The sequence below is a fragment of the Bos indicus x Bos taurus genome, chromosome 11 (genome assembly GCF_003369695.1).
Source record: "Bos indicus x Bos taurus breed Angus x Brahman F1 hybrid chromosome 11, Bos_hybrid_MaternalHap_v2.0, whole genome shotgun sequence".
NCBI lineage: Eukaryota > Metazoa > Chordata > Mammalia > Artiodactyla > Bovidae > Bos > Bos indicus x Bos taurus.
In genome coordinates, this window is record NC_040086.1 from 148,343 (window position 1) to 162,847 (window position 14,505).

Consider the following 14,505-nt stretch of genomic DNA (forward strand, 5'->3'; position numbering starts at 1 on the left):
ATTACATGTTTACTTGACTTGCTTTCTGGTGACCTACATTGATTATTACAGTACCAAAACTGTTAAAATAACATTTTTATTCCTCTCAAGGTTGTCAGATGTTTTGATATTTCAAATTCCTGGAATGTTTGTGATTTCTGCTTTTAGATTTAAAAGTGTTTGGTATACTTTACCAAAAGCAGGTCACATTACTCCACAAGTAAAATTTCAGCAATCTGTATACAACCTAGAGTACAATGTACACTTTTGATTAATTCATTTGCAAAGGAGTAATTTGCGAGGTTCTGGATCTTTTAAATATTCTAAACAAGAATCAGATGCAATGGATTTTGTTCCAGCAGTTTTAATGAATGAAAGCACACCCTTTCTTTTTTATTAAGTTGGATAGCAACAGAAATTAAAAAACTAACCAAAAGTTAAGTGCACTATTTAAAATATGTAAACACCCCCAAACCGTTCCTTGGAACCAAGAATGGGCCTCTTAAGTCACAGTAAAAACTAAAAAAACCCCCCAAATCTTAGATAAATGTTTAAATGATACATAGTATTTAGAAAATCGGGCTAGACTGGACGATCCATGGAGTCCGCACAGTAGGAGAAAACTGTGCTACACTGAGCAGGCTTGCAAAATCTTAACTATTTTGTATTCAACATCTGAAACTTGCCATTTCCAATTGCGAGAGGTAAGCCTGTAACAGATACACGGCTTTTGGGATTGCTTAAATTTTTTCCTAAAAAGAGATCAAAAAAAAAAAAAAACAAAAAACACGCATGTTTATTTTCAGGAGCTAGGGTCGAAGTCAAAAGAAATCACCAGTTACTGACAATTCTTGGCGGGTCCTCGTTGTGCAGGGAGGCCGGAGCCCGCACCGGGTGCCGCCTCCTCCGAGCGCGGGCTGGACCTCAGCCCCGAGCCGCGCGCAGCAGCCGCCCGGCGCCGCCGCCGAGCCCGCCCGGGGGCGGGGGGCTCGCACGTGCGACCGGGGGCGGGGCCGGCCGGGAAGGCCCCCGCGCGGGAAGGCGGGCGCGGCCGGGCCGGCCTCCCCGCGGCCGCGGGCCCGGGCTTTCCGTCCGGGCGCACGTCACGGGAACGGATGGAGCCACACAGAGACGTCTAAGTCATGCAGGAGGCGCGCGGCCCCGGCCCGCTCCCGCCGCCCCAGACCCCTCCTCTCCGCCGACAGAAAGACAGACAAGAAGGGTTCCCGACCTGTCGTGCCCTGCATGTTCAGAGTCTGTCATGTTTGGTCAAGAACGGGGCGGGGCTGGAGGGCAGGTCTGCGAGGCCGGCGGCGGCGGGGCGCGGGGAGAATCCCTGCGCCGCCTGCGGGTACCTGTTCCCGGCCGCCGCCGGGAGGTGACGAAGTGGTAAAAACTCACGGTTACTAGTGAGCGACACAGACACAGACTTTCCAGTCTATTAACAACCACGCCAGAGAGGTGGGGCTCTAACTGCAAACACTGGGCCACGGCCCCGCGCTGCCGGCGCTGCCGCTTTAGTCTCTATTCGCCGCCGGTGGCTGAGGCTTGGGAGCGGGCGGGCGGCGCGCAGCGACGCGGGGATTTGGACAGTGGCCGTAACGGTGATTTCTCCTCACCAACATGGCGGCACCCGAGACAGGCGGCTCGATAAAATGGCGCCTGCCGCAACACCTAGCCCGGGACTAAAGGGCAGGAGAGATTCCTCCGCGTGCCGCGGCCCTTGCCCAGCCCGCCGGGGCCGAGCGCGCCGGCCATTGGAGGACGCGGCCCGTCAATCACCTTCGAGAGCGAACTCTCCCGCTTCCCCTGCGAAGTGGCGGAGGAGGCAGTCTCTTATGGCGGGGCCGGGCGGCGCCTGGAGTAGTCAGCGTGGGGGAGGCGTCCCGGGGGATCCGCTGTCCTTCCGCGCCTCCCGGCCCGGTCCGCGGCGATTCGCGGTTTTCTCTGCGAGACTTCGCCTCCAGAAGATAGGGAGTTACAGACGTGCCCTACCGAACGGGCCCCATAAAGCCATTATCCGCACGCGGCTGCCGAGTCGTCATTTAAAAAAAGAAAAAACCTTCGTTGCTTAAGTAATGGAAAAATGTACTTTCTCCTTCAAGGTTGTAATGAATATCTCTTCTTGTACAACAACGATTCCTGGGTCGGGAAGATCCCCTGGAGAAGGGCATGGCAGCCACTCCAGTGTTCTTGCCTGGAGAACCCCATGGGCAGAGGAGCCTGGCGGGAAAAGAGTCTGACACTACTGTGCGACCAACCACAACACAAAACACAACAACGTTTAACATGCAGAATCAAAAGGAAAGACGACATTTAAAAAAAAATAATAATCATTTTTTGAGAAAAATAGCTTGGCATGTAGCCTTTTCTGATATTTAATCCTAAATTTACCTCTCTGGTTAATAATGACAGAACACTCGCTAAAAGAATCAAAACAATCACTATTCTATATGCAAAACACATATGAATAGTTTATAAATAAAACAGCTATCATATTTCTTTATACTTCTGGACGGAGAGTTCATGAAATTCTCTAGGCCAGAATACTGGAGTGCTCAGCCTTTCCCTTCTCCAGGGAATCTTCCCGACCCAGAAATCCAACTGGAGTCTTCTGAATTGTAGGCGGATTCTTTACCAACTAAGCCATCAGGGAAGCCCCCGTCTTTAGAAAAGAAATTTTTAAATGACCATTTTGGCCTAGTGTGCTACTTAGTTTTGAAGAAATGTCCTTGTTTTTTTCACTACCATGATGGATTGATTGGTCCTCTCAGATATCTGACTTCCTGTGGGTTAAATGTGTTTTGTAGTGTTGTAGGAGGAAACAGAACAGGCTCCATCTTGAAAGCAGGACTCCATCTTGGGCCGGACTGTGGACTTTGAGCTATATGCCCAGTATCTATGGAAACAACATACCAACTAGAAAACCAGGCCTCGTGAATGGAAGAACCCCAGGGCTCACACCTAGACTCTCCATTGTCTAAAAGAATACCCTAATTATCTGTGTAACCAAATAGAATCATAAATTCTGTTATGCTGATTGGGGTATGACCACAGGCCTATTGATAATTGTCCACGGTTAACTACCTAGGCTTAAGACATATGAATCACGGGTTAACTTTGAAAATATCTTTGTCTTCCTTTGTTCAGACTAGTTTCAGGGAATTTGGGGAGGTGGGTTTGGCCACGTACACTTAGGGTATATAAGGTTTTCATAAAAACTGGTCAGGGTCCTTGGCTAAGAGTAGACTCTGCCTTGGGCCCGCTGGTGTAATAAACTGCACTCCACTATCTGCATTGTCCTGAATGAATTTGTTTCCCGGAACTCATGGCTACAACAGTGCATTTAGAAGCAATTGCAATTAGATTTTAAAATTTGAAATGTGGATATACATATTGAAAAATAAATCACATTTCTTTTTTTCTAAGTTGAATGAAGCCATGGACAGGAGTTGTACACTGGTGGATTATTCTGCAGGCATGCCCCACTTTTGGATGTGATACATTTCTAGAAATCTTTCAAAAGCAGATACATTTTGTCTGGAGTAACAATAATTAGCATTTTGGAGTTACATTAGAATTTGAATGCTCAGTCCCTCAGTCCTGTCTGACTCTTTTGTGACCCCATGGACTGTAGCCCACCAGGCTCCTCTGTCCATGGAATCCTCCAAGCAAGAATACTGGAGTGGGTTGCCATGCCCTCCTCCAGGGGATCTTCCTGACCCAGGGATGGAACCCAGGTCTCCTGCATTGCAGGTGAGTTCTTTACCATCTTAGATCTTACTGTAGCTAATGGGAGTGACCATGTGGGTGGTAGGCAGGGCAGGAGGCATGCTCCTTTAAGCTATGTGTTTGGAATCTAGACATGCTCAGAGATGTCAGATAAAACATTTAAGGTGAAGACTAAACCAAACCCAGCTTTCTTTCTTTCTTTTTTTTTTTTTTTTTAATTATTTATGGCTGTGCTGGGTCTTCATTGCTGCACAGGCTTTTCTCTAGTTTTGGTGAGTGGGAGCTTCTTTCTGACCCGTGTTCCTTTGGTTCTCCCACAATACCAGAGTGTCTTTCTCAGGGACCTAAAAGCCATTCATTTGAAATGTAATCATCAGAAAAATAAGCCTCTGCTGCTGAGTCTCTGTAGGAAGAGGGGTCTAACTTCCGTCATGGCCAGCAGGCAGATCCAGCTGGGTTAAAAGAATTTACAATTAAAAGAATTAATGAAAAGAATTGCCCAACCCAATCACTGCAGATGATGACTGCAGCCATGAAATTAAAACACGCTTACTCCTTGGAAGGAAAGTTATGACCAACCTAGACAGCATATTAAAAAGCAGAGACATTACTTTGCCAACAAAGGTCCGTCTAGTCAAGGCTATGGTTTTTCCAATGGTCATGTATGGATGTGAGAGTTGGACTATAAAGAAAGCTGAGTGCCGAAGAATTGATGCTTTTGAACTGTGGTGTTGGAGAAGACTCTTGACAGTCTCTTGGACTGCAAAGAGGTCCAACCAGTCCGTCCTAAAGGAGATCAGTCCTGGGTGCTCATTGGAAGGACTGATGCTAAAGCTGAAACTCCAAAACTTTGGCCACCTGATACAAAGAACTGACTTATTTGAAAAGCCCCTGATGCTGGGAAAGATTGAGGGCAGGAGGAGAAGGGGACGACAGAGGATGAGATGGTTGGATGGCATCATCGACTCGATGGACATGGGTTTGAGTGGACTCTGGGAGTTGGTGATGGACAGGGAGGCCTGGCGTGCTGCAGTCCATGGGGTCTCAAAGAGTCAGACACGACTGAGCGACTGAACTGAACTGAACCCTTTGTAATTTTGCACGTTTGCCTTGCCCCTGCCGCTGCCACTTAGTTTTGTGTTTAAAAAAAAAAAAAAAACAGCTTTATGGGTAAAGTATATGCTATAAAATCCACCCATTCTTAAATGTACAATTAAGCGACTTTCAGTAAATTTACCAAGTTGTGCAGCCATTTCGAGCATTCCGTTTTAGAACATTCCATCAACCCAAGTGCCTATGTCCTGTCTTGCCACCCCTACCCCGACGCAGACACTACTCTACTTTCTATCTATAGATTTGCTTTTTCTAAACATTCGATCTAAATTGAATTATACAATATATGTTTCTTCATCCTACATTCTTCCTTTAACGTGCCCAATCACTTCTGCACAAGTCGAAATGGAGCTCAGTTCTTTCCTCTCTGGTCAGTAGTTACCGAATAAAATATGTTTTCACTGCTTTAACTAGTATCTGGCTTTGTTTATTTTTTACAATAATGCTCATCACCAATGCACGTGCGCGTGCGCGCACACACACACACACACACGCACACACACATGAAAATGGTAATTTACATAAAGGGGTCAGTGTTTTGCCAAATAAAGACTTTAACAAACCTTATTATGGTTATTTTGTAAAAGAAAGGACATTTTAACACCAAGAATACGTTTAACGTTAAGAAAAATTCACGTCTTTGTTTTGCCCCAGGGCAGTAAGAACAAGCTCAGTAAACCATATTCCCAATTATGGCAAAATTTTCAGTGGTCTAATGTGACCTGGGCTTCCCAGGTGCTCAGTGGTAAAGAATCTGCCTGCCAATACAGGAGACCTGGGTTTGATCCCTAGGTTTGGAAGAGTCCCTAGAGGAGGAAATGGCAACCCACTCCAGTATTCTTGCCTTGAGAATCCCATGGATAGAGGACCCTGGCAGGCTACAATTCATGGGGTTGCGAAAGATTCAGATATGACTTAGATTCCATAACAAAAATGATGTGACTGAGAGAGACTGGTCAACCTTGGACAAAAACGATCTCCGAGGTGATCATTCTAAGTGGAGGATTTGGGGGCCTTTTCCTCAATCTTCCTGTGAGCTTGTCAAGTTCCTAACTGCTTGTGGGGCTCAAGGTAATGGTGGGGGGGACCCCAATACAATTATGATTTTTGCGTATCTCGCAGAATGGGGACATCAGGTTGGAGTTAATTTGGGGGTGGGGAGATTCCCTATATGGTACACTTTAAGGTTACAAATAAATACCTGTTTTATTCACACTCTTTGGAATTTTCCCAAAACCCCCCCAAGCACCTGGATATCAGCCCTGGCTTTGCAAAAGTGCTTTCAAAATGTTGCTTCCAAATGAGATGAAGATACTGACACGCATGGCAGGCTCCATCTTCTCTAGTTCATGCTCTCTGACAGCCTCAGATGGTAAAGGTTGGGATCGGTCCATAGTACACTTCAGGCGTATGTCTCAAAGGTAGAATTCAGAAGTCACTGAGTCATATTAGAGGAGTTCCCTGGTGGCCCAGTGATTAGGACTCTGTGCTTTCACTGCCAAGAACAAGGGTTCAACCCCTGGTCAGGGGACTGAGATCACCAAGCCCCACAGGGCGCCCCCCCGCCAAAAAAAAGGCATTTCAGAATATCAGATCTGCCTTACATCTGCTTCTTAACTATCTTTGTTTAGTCACTGAGTCATGTGACCCCCATGGCCTGTAGCCCACCAGGCTCTTCTGTCCATGGATTTCCCAGGCAAAAATACTGGAGAGGGTTGCCATTTCCTTCTGCAGGGTATCTTTCTGACCCAGGGATGGAACCCTCGTCCGATGCACTGGCAGGCAGATTCTTTACTACTGAGCCACCAGGGAAGCCTGTTTCTTAAATACCTTCCTCCAAATTCTTCATTATTATTCTGCAAAGATAATGAACTCGGTGGCAGCTCTCAGCAGTTGTGAAAGCATTTTCTGATGCAAAAAAAAACCAAAAATAGTCTTTATTTTAAGATATCACTTACATTCATCTGCAGTAGAAACGTGATGTTTATTTTTCCAGTAGTGAAAGTATGTACTGAGCTCTATCTATCCCACCCCCAGCATCTTAATCTTGGGAGCATTGATTCACTCATTTGTTTATTCAGGAAAGATTTATTGATCGTTATGCTTGACATATCATGCTATCTTCTGAGCAAAGTTACAGATATACTACCTGGGGTGTCTATTCTCATGGAGCTTAGAGTCTAATAATTTGTACTTGTGAAGCCTGCACTTATCAAAATGCTAAGTGGGGTCAAGGATACCTACTCAGTTGAAATTGAACTTGATTGCATGTAATGAAAACTCAGCTATACAGCTTAACTAAAAACAGGTTTTAAGTTTCTTTAATGATGAGATAGCTGTTGGTAGGGGTCCAAGACTAAACACAGGCTCTGGTTAGGTTCTTGCTCTGCGATTCAGTCTGAAGTTTTCATCCTTCACTTCTTGTTCAACTATCGTGTGACCTAGGCCATGGTCTGTATAATATCTATATTTAAAATTTGTTGATGCTTTATGTACATGATTAATTTTTATAAATACTCCATGTGTGCTTAAGAAAATAAAATTCTCTCATTGTTGGATGCAGAACTGTTAATACCTGTCCATTAGGTCTAGCCTATTAACTTCGAAACATTTATTAGCTATATCCTTGCCAATTTTTCTCTGTCCACTTAATAAATCAGTCAAGTAAAGGATGTTAAAAATCCCTCACTATGATGTTGGGGTTACCAGTTCTTCTCCTTCATATATTATAAGGATATTTTATTAGGTACACAGATGTTTAAAGTTGTTTTGTTTTCCTAGTTAATTATTGAGTAACATTCCATCAAGCCATCAAATTTACTTCTTTTTCTGTGGCTACTTTAAAACTTTTCTCTGGTTTTCTGCAGTTTTATTGAGATGTGCCCAGGTGTGAATTTCATTTAGTGATCTTGCTTGGTATTTGTTGAGTGATGTATACACATTTCTTTTTTTTTTTTTTAACTTTTCTCTTAAATGTTTTAGTATATAGATACATAAGGACATTAATAACTTCTAAGTGTGGCCCAATATTAGCTCATCTTGGTAAACTATATTTATAAAGTATGGCAAAGCCCTATCTTTCCATCTTCCTAGAAAGAACAATTTCTAATTCAAACAACACTTACTGGTCTCTAATAAAGAGATTTTGCTTATATTCATGGAATTAACAAGACAGATCTGAATAAGTATTAAATTTATGTGAAGCTGAATACAGAAAACACATCCTGTGAAATTAGCTAACCATATATGAACAATGGTATACACATTTCTTGATGTGTAGATTGATGTGTTTCATCGGTTCTTAAAAATCCTAGCCTTTTCCCTTGAAATATTTCATCCACCTTTTTCTCTTTCTCTTCTCTTCTTGTGGTTAAAGTTAATTATATTTAGACATTTTGATTTATTATTGTTAAATCTAATAGTCTCTTTCGTAGATTCCTTTATTAAAGGGGGAGTATCTCTGAGTAATTTCTTCTGACTTGTCTTCCGGTTACCCACTTTCCCCTTCAGTCCTGTCTAGTTTTCTATGAAAGGCCATCTTATTAATCAAGTTTCTCTCAGAGAAGCAGAATCACTAGGAGACAGATTTACAGGCAATTGGCCCTATGCAATCGTAGGAACTGTTAAAAATAGTCTGTGTAAAGCTTTTCTCTGAGTCTAGAACTTAAGATCTTCAAGGCAAGGACTCAGGAAGGGGAGTTGGATGTAAAGAGGGAGAGTAGAAATGAGCTAGAATCCCTAGGAGACAAACCAGAACCTATCTTCATCTCTTACCACACCCAACTTTTGTGATGCGGGTGCTCTGAAGGAAAATCTTGTGCCCTTTATCTTGAAGTTAAACATACCTTGCCCAGAATTTGGAGAAGCTAAAGGCAGATCTGTGGGAAGGTGGGTCAGCTAAAGGTCTGGTTGTTGCCCCATAGCAAGAAGGTGAACTAGCAGATAAATGTGCATGTATTGCACCAACATCTGTCACCCCTTCACTGACCTTCTGAACGTAAAAACAATATGACTGCTATTTCACTTCCACCCTCCGAATTTTGTGCAAAATCTCTCTTATGGCCCACTCTAACTGGAAATATGCAAGAATAGGAATCCTGCACAACATAGAGCAGCCCAGCCAAGACGACACACTACAGAATCACCAACACACACTTCAACTAGGCACCCATATGTACCTCTTTCACTGGTACTTAACTTCCATCCAGATTAAAGACAGTAGTGGGGACCTCCTTGGTGGTCCAGTGGTTAAGAATCCACTGCCTCCAGTGCAATGAACGCAGGTTTGATCCCTGGTCGGGGAACTAGGAGCAGGGAATGGCAAGCCGCTCACTCATTGGCAGCCCGAAACATGGACAGAGGAGCCTGGTGGGCTACAGTCCATGGGGTTGAATAAAGTCTGACACAACTGAGCGACTGAACATGAATGGATAGGTGGGAAACTAAGATTCCCCCATGCCATGAGGCAACAAAGCCTGCCTGCCACAACCACTGAGCCCTCACATCACAACTAGAGAGACAGACGCCCAGGCACCACAGCAAAGGCCCAGGATGGCCAAAAAAAGAAAAGACAATAGCAAAATCATAGTTTGGCCTATTATGGTCCTACTACACCATGTTCAGCCAAAAACATGTTAACCCTCTTCCCTAAAAAAGATAAAAAGTCTCTTTTTCATCTTTGGGTTATGTTTATTCTTCTAACTTTTCTTTCACTCACACTCCTCCTTTCATATCAAATAACTTGAGTAAAGAGAAGTAAAGTTAACTACTATTAATACATTATGTGTTAGTAGGGAAATGAGAGAAGGAAGATTTCATTTTTTTTTTTTATGTACACATAATTATATTTCACACACATTTATGTGTACATATACACAGTTATCCCTGGAGAAGGAACTAGCAACCACTCCAGTATTGTTGCCTGGAGAATCCCATGGACAGAGGAGCCTGGCAAGCTACATACAGTCCATGGTCACAAAGAGTCCAACACGACTGAGCGACTAACACTATACACATTTATATCAAATCGAGGATGAAATATTCATAACCGTTACAATCATTTTTGCTACTGGTCACACGGTTGTGTTTAATAACTGCCTCCTCCCTTTACTTTTTGTTACATTCCCTTTGCCCTGAGCTGTTCTTGACTCCTTCTTGGTGAATAACTCACATCTTCATCCCTAAAGGGTTTGGGCCATTAATAGTACTGCTTATGGGTTTTTGTTTTCTACTGACTTTAATAATAGGACATAGAATTAATTAGAATACCTCCAAGAATTCTCCTGAGTTTCTTTAACCTCATTGTACAAGCAGGATGACTTGATCATTACAATTAATCACCCCAGCCAGTATAATAAGCTCTTTCTTTATCTGTTGATTCACTGGCCTAAGAAGTTCTAAGTGGCCAAATGGCTGTCTCAACTTTAATTAAACTATCTTCATGTCCCAAGCGTTCCTGCTTTGGGAATTAATCACTCTAGACCGGTGGTTCTCACTATGGGGATGATTTGCCTTCCAGAGGACATTGGTAATGTCTGGACACATATTTGGTTTCACAAGTGTGGAAGGAGTGCTACTGGCATCTAGTGGGGAGAGGCCAGGGATGTTGCTAAACATCTTATTATGCACAAGACTGTTCCTCACAACAAAGGATTTATTACCCAGTGCAAAATTCCCTATACAGTACATTATAAACCTGTGACTTACCTATTTTTGAACTGAAAGTTTGTACCTCTTAATCTCCTTCCCTTACTTCACTCCCATCTCCTCTGGCAACCACCGATTTGTTCCTTGTATCTATGAGTCTGTTTCTGTTTTGTTATGTTTGTTCATTTCTTTTGTTTTTCTAGATTCCACACATAAGTAAAACCATATGGTATTTGTCTATCTCTGTCTAAGACTTCATTTAGTGTGATACTTTTAGGCCCATCTATGTTGCTGCAAATGACATTTCTTCTTTCTTTTTAATGACTGAGTAGTATTCCATTGTATATGTACCCCAACTTCTTTATCCATCCATCTGTCATTGGGCATTTAAGGTTGCTTCCATGTCTTGGCTATTGTAAGTAGTGCCACCATGAATATAGGGGTGTGTGTATCTTTTCAAATTACAGCTTTCATCTTTTCCAAATATCTTCCCAGGAGTGGGATTTCTGGATCATAGGGTAACTCTAGTTTTAGTTTTTAAGGGACCTCTATCATGTTTTTCATAGTGTGGCATGCTATTTTCGCTGCACACTATTAGTTAGTCTTAAGTCCAACTCAGATTAAGGAGGATTAAACAGGAAATGAAATACAGTCCATCTCTGGATGGGAGGAGCGGCAAAGTCATATTGTAAAGGATGCAGATATAGGGAAAGGTGGAGAACGGGGGCCACTGGAGGAAATCAACCTACCACAAACATATATAGCCTTTTATAGTCTTTATATGAAAAATCTAGTATCTGATGCCTTTTCAGATCAGTTTTTCCTGCTTCCTGATTTTGCTAATTTCTTTTTGGCCATGCCCTGAGGCATGTGGGATCTTAGTTCCCCTACCAGGGATCGAACCCACACCCCCTGCAGTGGAAGCTCGGAGTCTTAACCACTGGACTGCCAGAGAAGTCCCTTATATATCATTTTAATTTCCTTTTGCAGCCTGATTATCTTTTGCTATACGATGGACATTTTATGTCAAAAAGTATGCATGGTAATACTTTGAGTTTTGTAGTAACAGCCCTTTCCTCCAGTGAAAGGTTACTACCTTAATTCAATTTTTCCCCTAGTAATGCTTCATGTGTAAAAGCAGGTGACTGCCAACAGCATGAACAACAGGGGAAGGTACAACTTCCCTGGGGAAAATGTCTGGCTTCAGAGAACTTCCCTTGGCTTGTCTGTGAAGTAGACCCTGATTTGGGCCAGGAGTCAAACGGTCCTTCCCCAAAAAAGAAGCAAGTGAGGCTATCATAGGGTGGGCCAATCTACCTTTTGAGACTTCTTTTTCATGATTAACCTTATACTGGCATCATATTAAGCAAAACTAAAAAATTCCCAACTCCCTGTTTTTCAAATGTGTGATTTATTTTCCTGGTGTGATACATTTCTGTCTGCATATGATGCCCATTTACCTCTAACTTCATCTCTTCCAATGGAAATTACCTCAAGACAAAGCTCAAATAATATCCCTTTTCAGGAGTCTTCCCAACCAACGTGCTTTTTTCTCTTCTGTATCCTCTTAGCACTTAATACCCACCCTTTTTTTCCCCTCCAACTAACCCTGAGCATCTTCATTTCACAAAAGTCCCCTATCAACAGTCTTTTTTAAATAGACTTTGTTTTAGAGCAGTTTTAGATGTACACAAAAACTGGGAAGTACAAATTTCCCTTGCCCCCCCAACACGGTTTACCCCATTCTTTACATCTTAGGTTAGTGTGGTACATTTGTTACAACTGATGAACCAAGACCAATACATTAACATCCATAGTTCACATTGGATTCACTCTGTGTTGTATTCGGGACAAATATACAATAGCATGTGTCCCTCATCACTGTGTACAGAATAGTTTCACTACCCTAAAAATCTGCTGTGCTCTACCTAGTCATTCTTCCTTCCCTACCCCACCCCCAGCCCCACCCTTGACAACGGCTAATTCCAAATAATTGACCAAAAATCCTGGAACTAACAAGCAATTAAAGCAAAGTTGAAGCATACTAGTCATACATGACTAGTTCATACATACTAGTCATGAATAATTGAAATTTGAAATAAAAAAGTTACATGAAGACCAAAAAAAAACCCTAGGTATAAATCTAACAAAATATGTACATGAATCTGTATGAGGAAAGCTACAACCTCTGATGAATGAAAATTAAATAAATGGGCATTCTTTCATTTTTTTGAATTTTAAAAGACAACTTTCCACGTGTTGAGAATCAGTGACCAGCAGAACAGAGGGGAAACCATTCATTCTAGCCTTTGATAGACTTGGGCTGGCTACACAGGACCCACCTTTCAAATCAGAGATTCAGAAACTCCTTACTTCTCAATGACGGTTAACAAAAAATTCTTCAAAACAAAGGTAGCCCCACAGGTATGCAGTTACAAATGAAAAGCTCAGGGCCCCAACCCCTGTCTGCTGCAGCAAGAAAAGAGGCGCCGAGATAAAATATAAATAAGTGTTTAGTATATGTAAGTCCTAAATATTGCATGGGATGTGCTTGAGTGCGTGCTTAGTCGCTGAGTCGTGTCTGACTGACTCTCTGCGACCCTATTGACTGTAACCCCCCAGGCTCCTCTGTCCATGGGATTCTCCAGGCAAGAATAATGGAATGGGTTGCCATTCCCTTCTCCAGAGGATCTTCCTGACCCAAGGATAGAACTCAGGTGGCCTACATTGCAGGGGGATTCTTTACTGTCTGAGCCACCAAGGAAGTCCGCTGTAGAGTCTACCAGTCACAAAATCTGTCCACAGCTCTGTTTACTCAAGTGTGGAAGGTATATTCCTTAGAGGGCTGTTTTGAGGATGAGGTGAGCGAAAATGTGAACTGAGGCTTGGTACAAAGTGAGCGCTCAAGCGATTTTGCCTCTCCTACCATCTTGCTGGGGCTTCTCCTTTGCCCTTGGACGTGGGGTATCTCCTTAAAGTCGCTCCAGCGCCTCACAGCCGCAGCTCCAGCTGGGAATACCAGACCACCTGACCTGCCTCCTGAGAAGTCTGTATGTGGGTCAAGAAGCAACAGTTAGAACTGGACATGGAACAACTGGTTCCTAAGTGGGAAAGGAGTACATCAAGGCTGTATATTGTCACCCTGCTTATTTAACTTATATGCAGAGTACATCATGAGAAACACTGGGCTGGAGGAAGCACAAGCTGGAATCAAGATTGCCAGGAGAAATATCAATAACCTCAGATATGCAGATGATGCCACCCTGCTGGCAGAAAGTGAAGACGAACTAAAGAGCCTTTTGATGAAAGTGAAAGAGGAGAGTGAAAAAATTGGCTTAAAACTCAACATGCAGAAAACTAAGATTATAGCATCTGTTCCCATCGCTTCATGGTAAACAGAACAATGGAAATAGTGACAGACTTTATTTTTGGGGGCTCCAAAATCACTGCAGATGGTGACTGCAGCCATGAAATTAAAAGACGTTTGCTCCTTGGAAGAAAAGTTATGACCAACCTAGATAGTATATTCAAAAGCAGAGACATTACTTTGCCAACAAAGGTCTGTCTAGTCAAAGCTATGGTTTTTCCAGTAGTCATGTACAGATGCGAGAGTTGAATTTTATTAAAGAAAGCCGAGTGCCAAAGAATTGATGCTTTTGAACTGTGGTGTTGGAGAAGACTCTTGAGAATCCCTTGGACTGCAAGGAGATCCAACCAGTCCATCCTAAAGAAACTCAATCCTGAATATTCATTGGAAGGACTGATGCTGAAGCTGAAGCTCCAATACTTTGGCCACCTGACGGGAAGAACTGACAGGTTTGAAAAGACCCTGAGGCTGGGAAAGATTGAAGGCGGGAGGAGAAGGGAACTACGGAGGATTAGATGGTTGGATGGCTTCACCGACTCAATGGACATGAGTTTGAGTAAATTCCGGGAGTTGGTGAGGGACAGGGAGGCCTGGCGCTGCAGTCCATGGAGTCGCAAAGAGTTGGACACAACTGAGCGACTGAACTGAGGAGCGCGCACGCATAATTG

The 14,505-nt window shown here is 43.1% G+C and overlaps 1 protein-coding gene across 2 annotated transcripts in view; it reads right to left on the reverse strand.

Annotated features, from left to right (window-relative positions):
* ZC3H6 (zinc finger CCCH-type containing 6) overlaps nt 1–1,661 on the reverse strand; it is a 76,432-nt gene extending 74,771 nt beyond the window's left edge. The window contains exon 1 of one of the 2 annotated variants that reach the window (XM_027554508.1): nt 1,211–1,661. In XM_027554508.1, coding sequence (XP_027410309.1) covers nt 1,211–1,242 — 32 coding nt within the window. In that variant the 5' untranslated portion in view covers nt 1,243–1,661. The remainder of the gene's footprint in view (nt 1–1,210) is intronic. The other variant, XM_027554509.1, reaches the window with a different exon arrangement.
* Between the last annotated feature and the right edge of the window lie 12,844 nt (nt 1,662–14,505).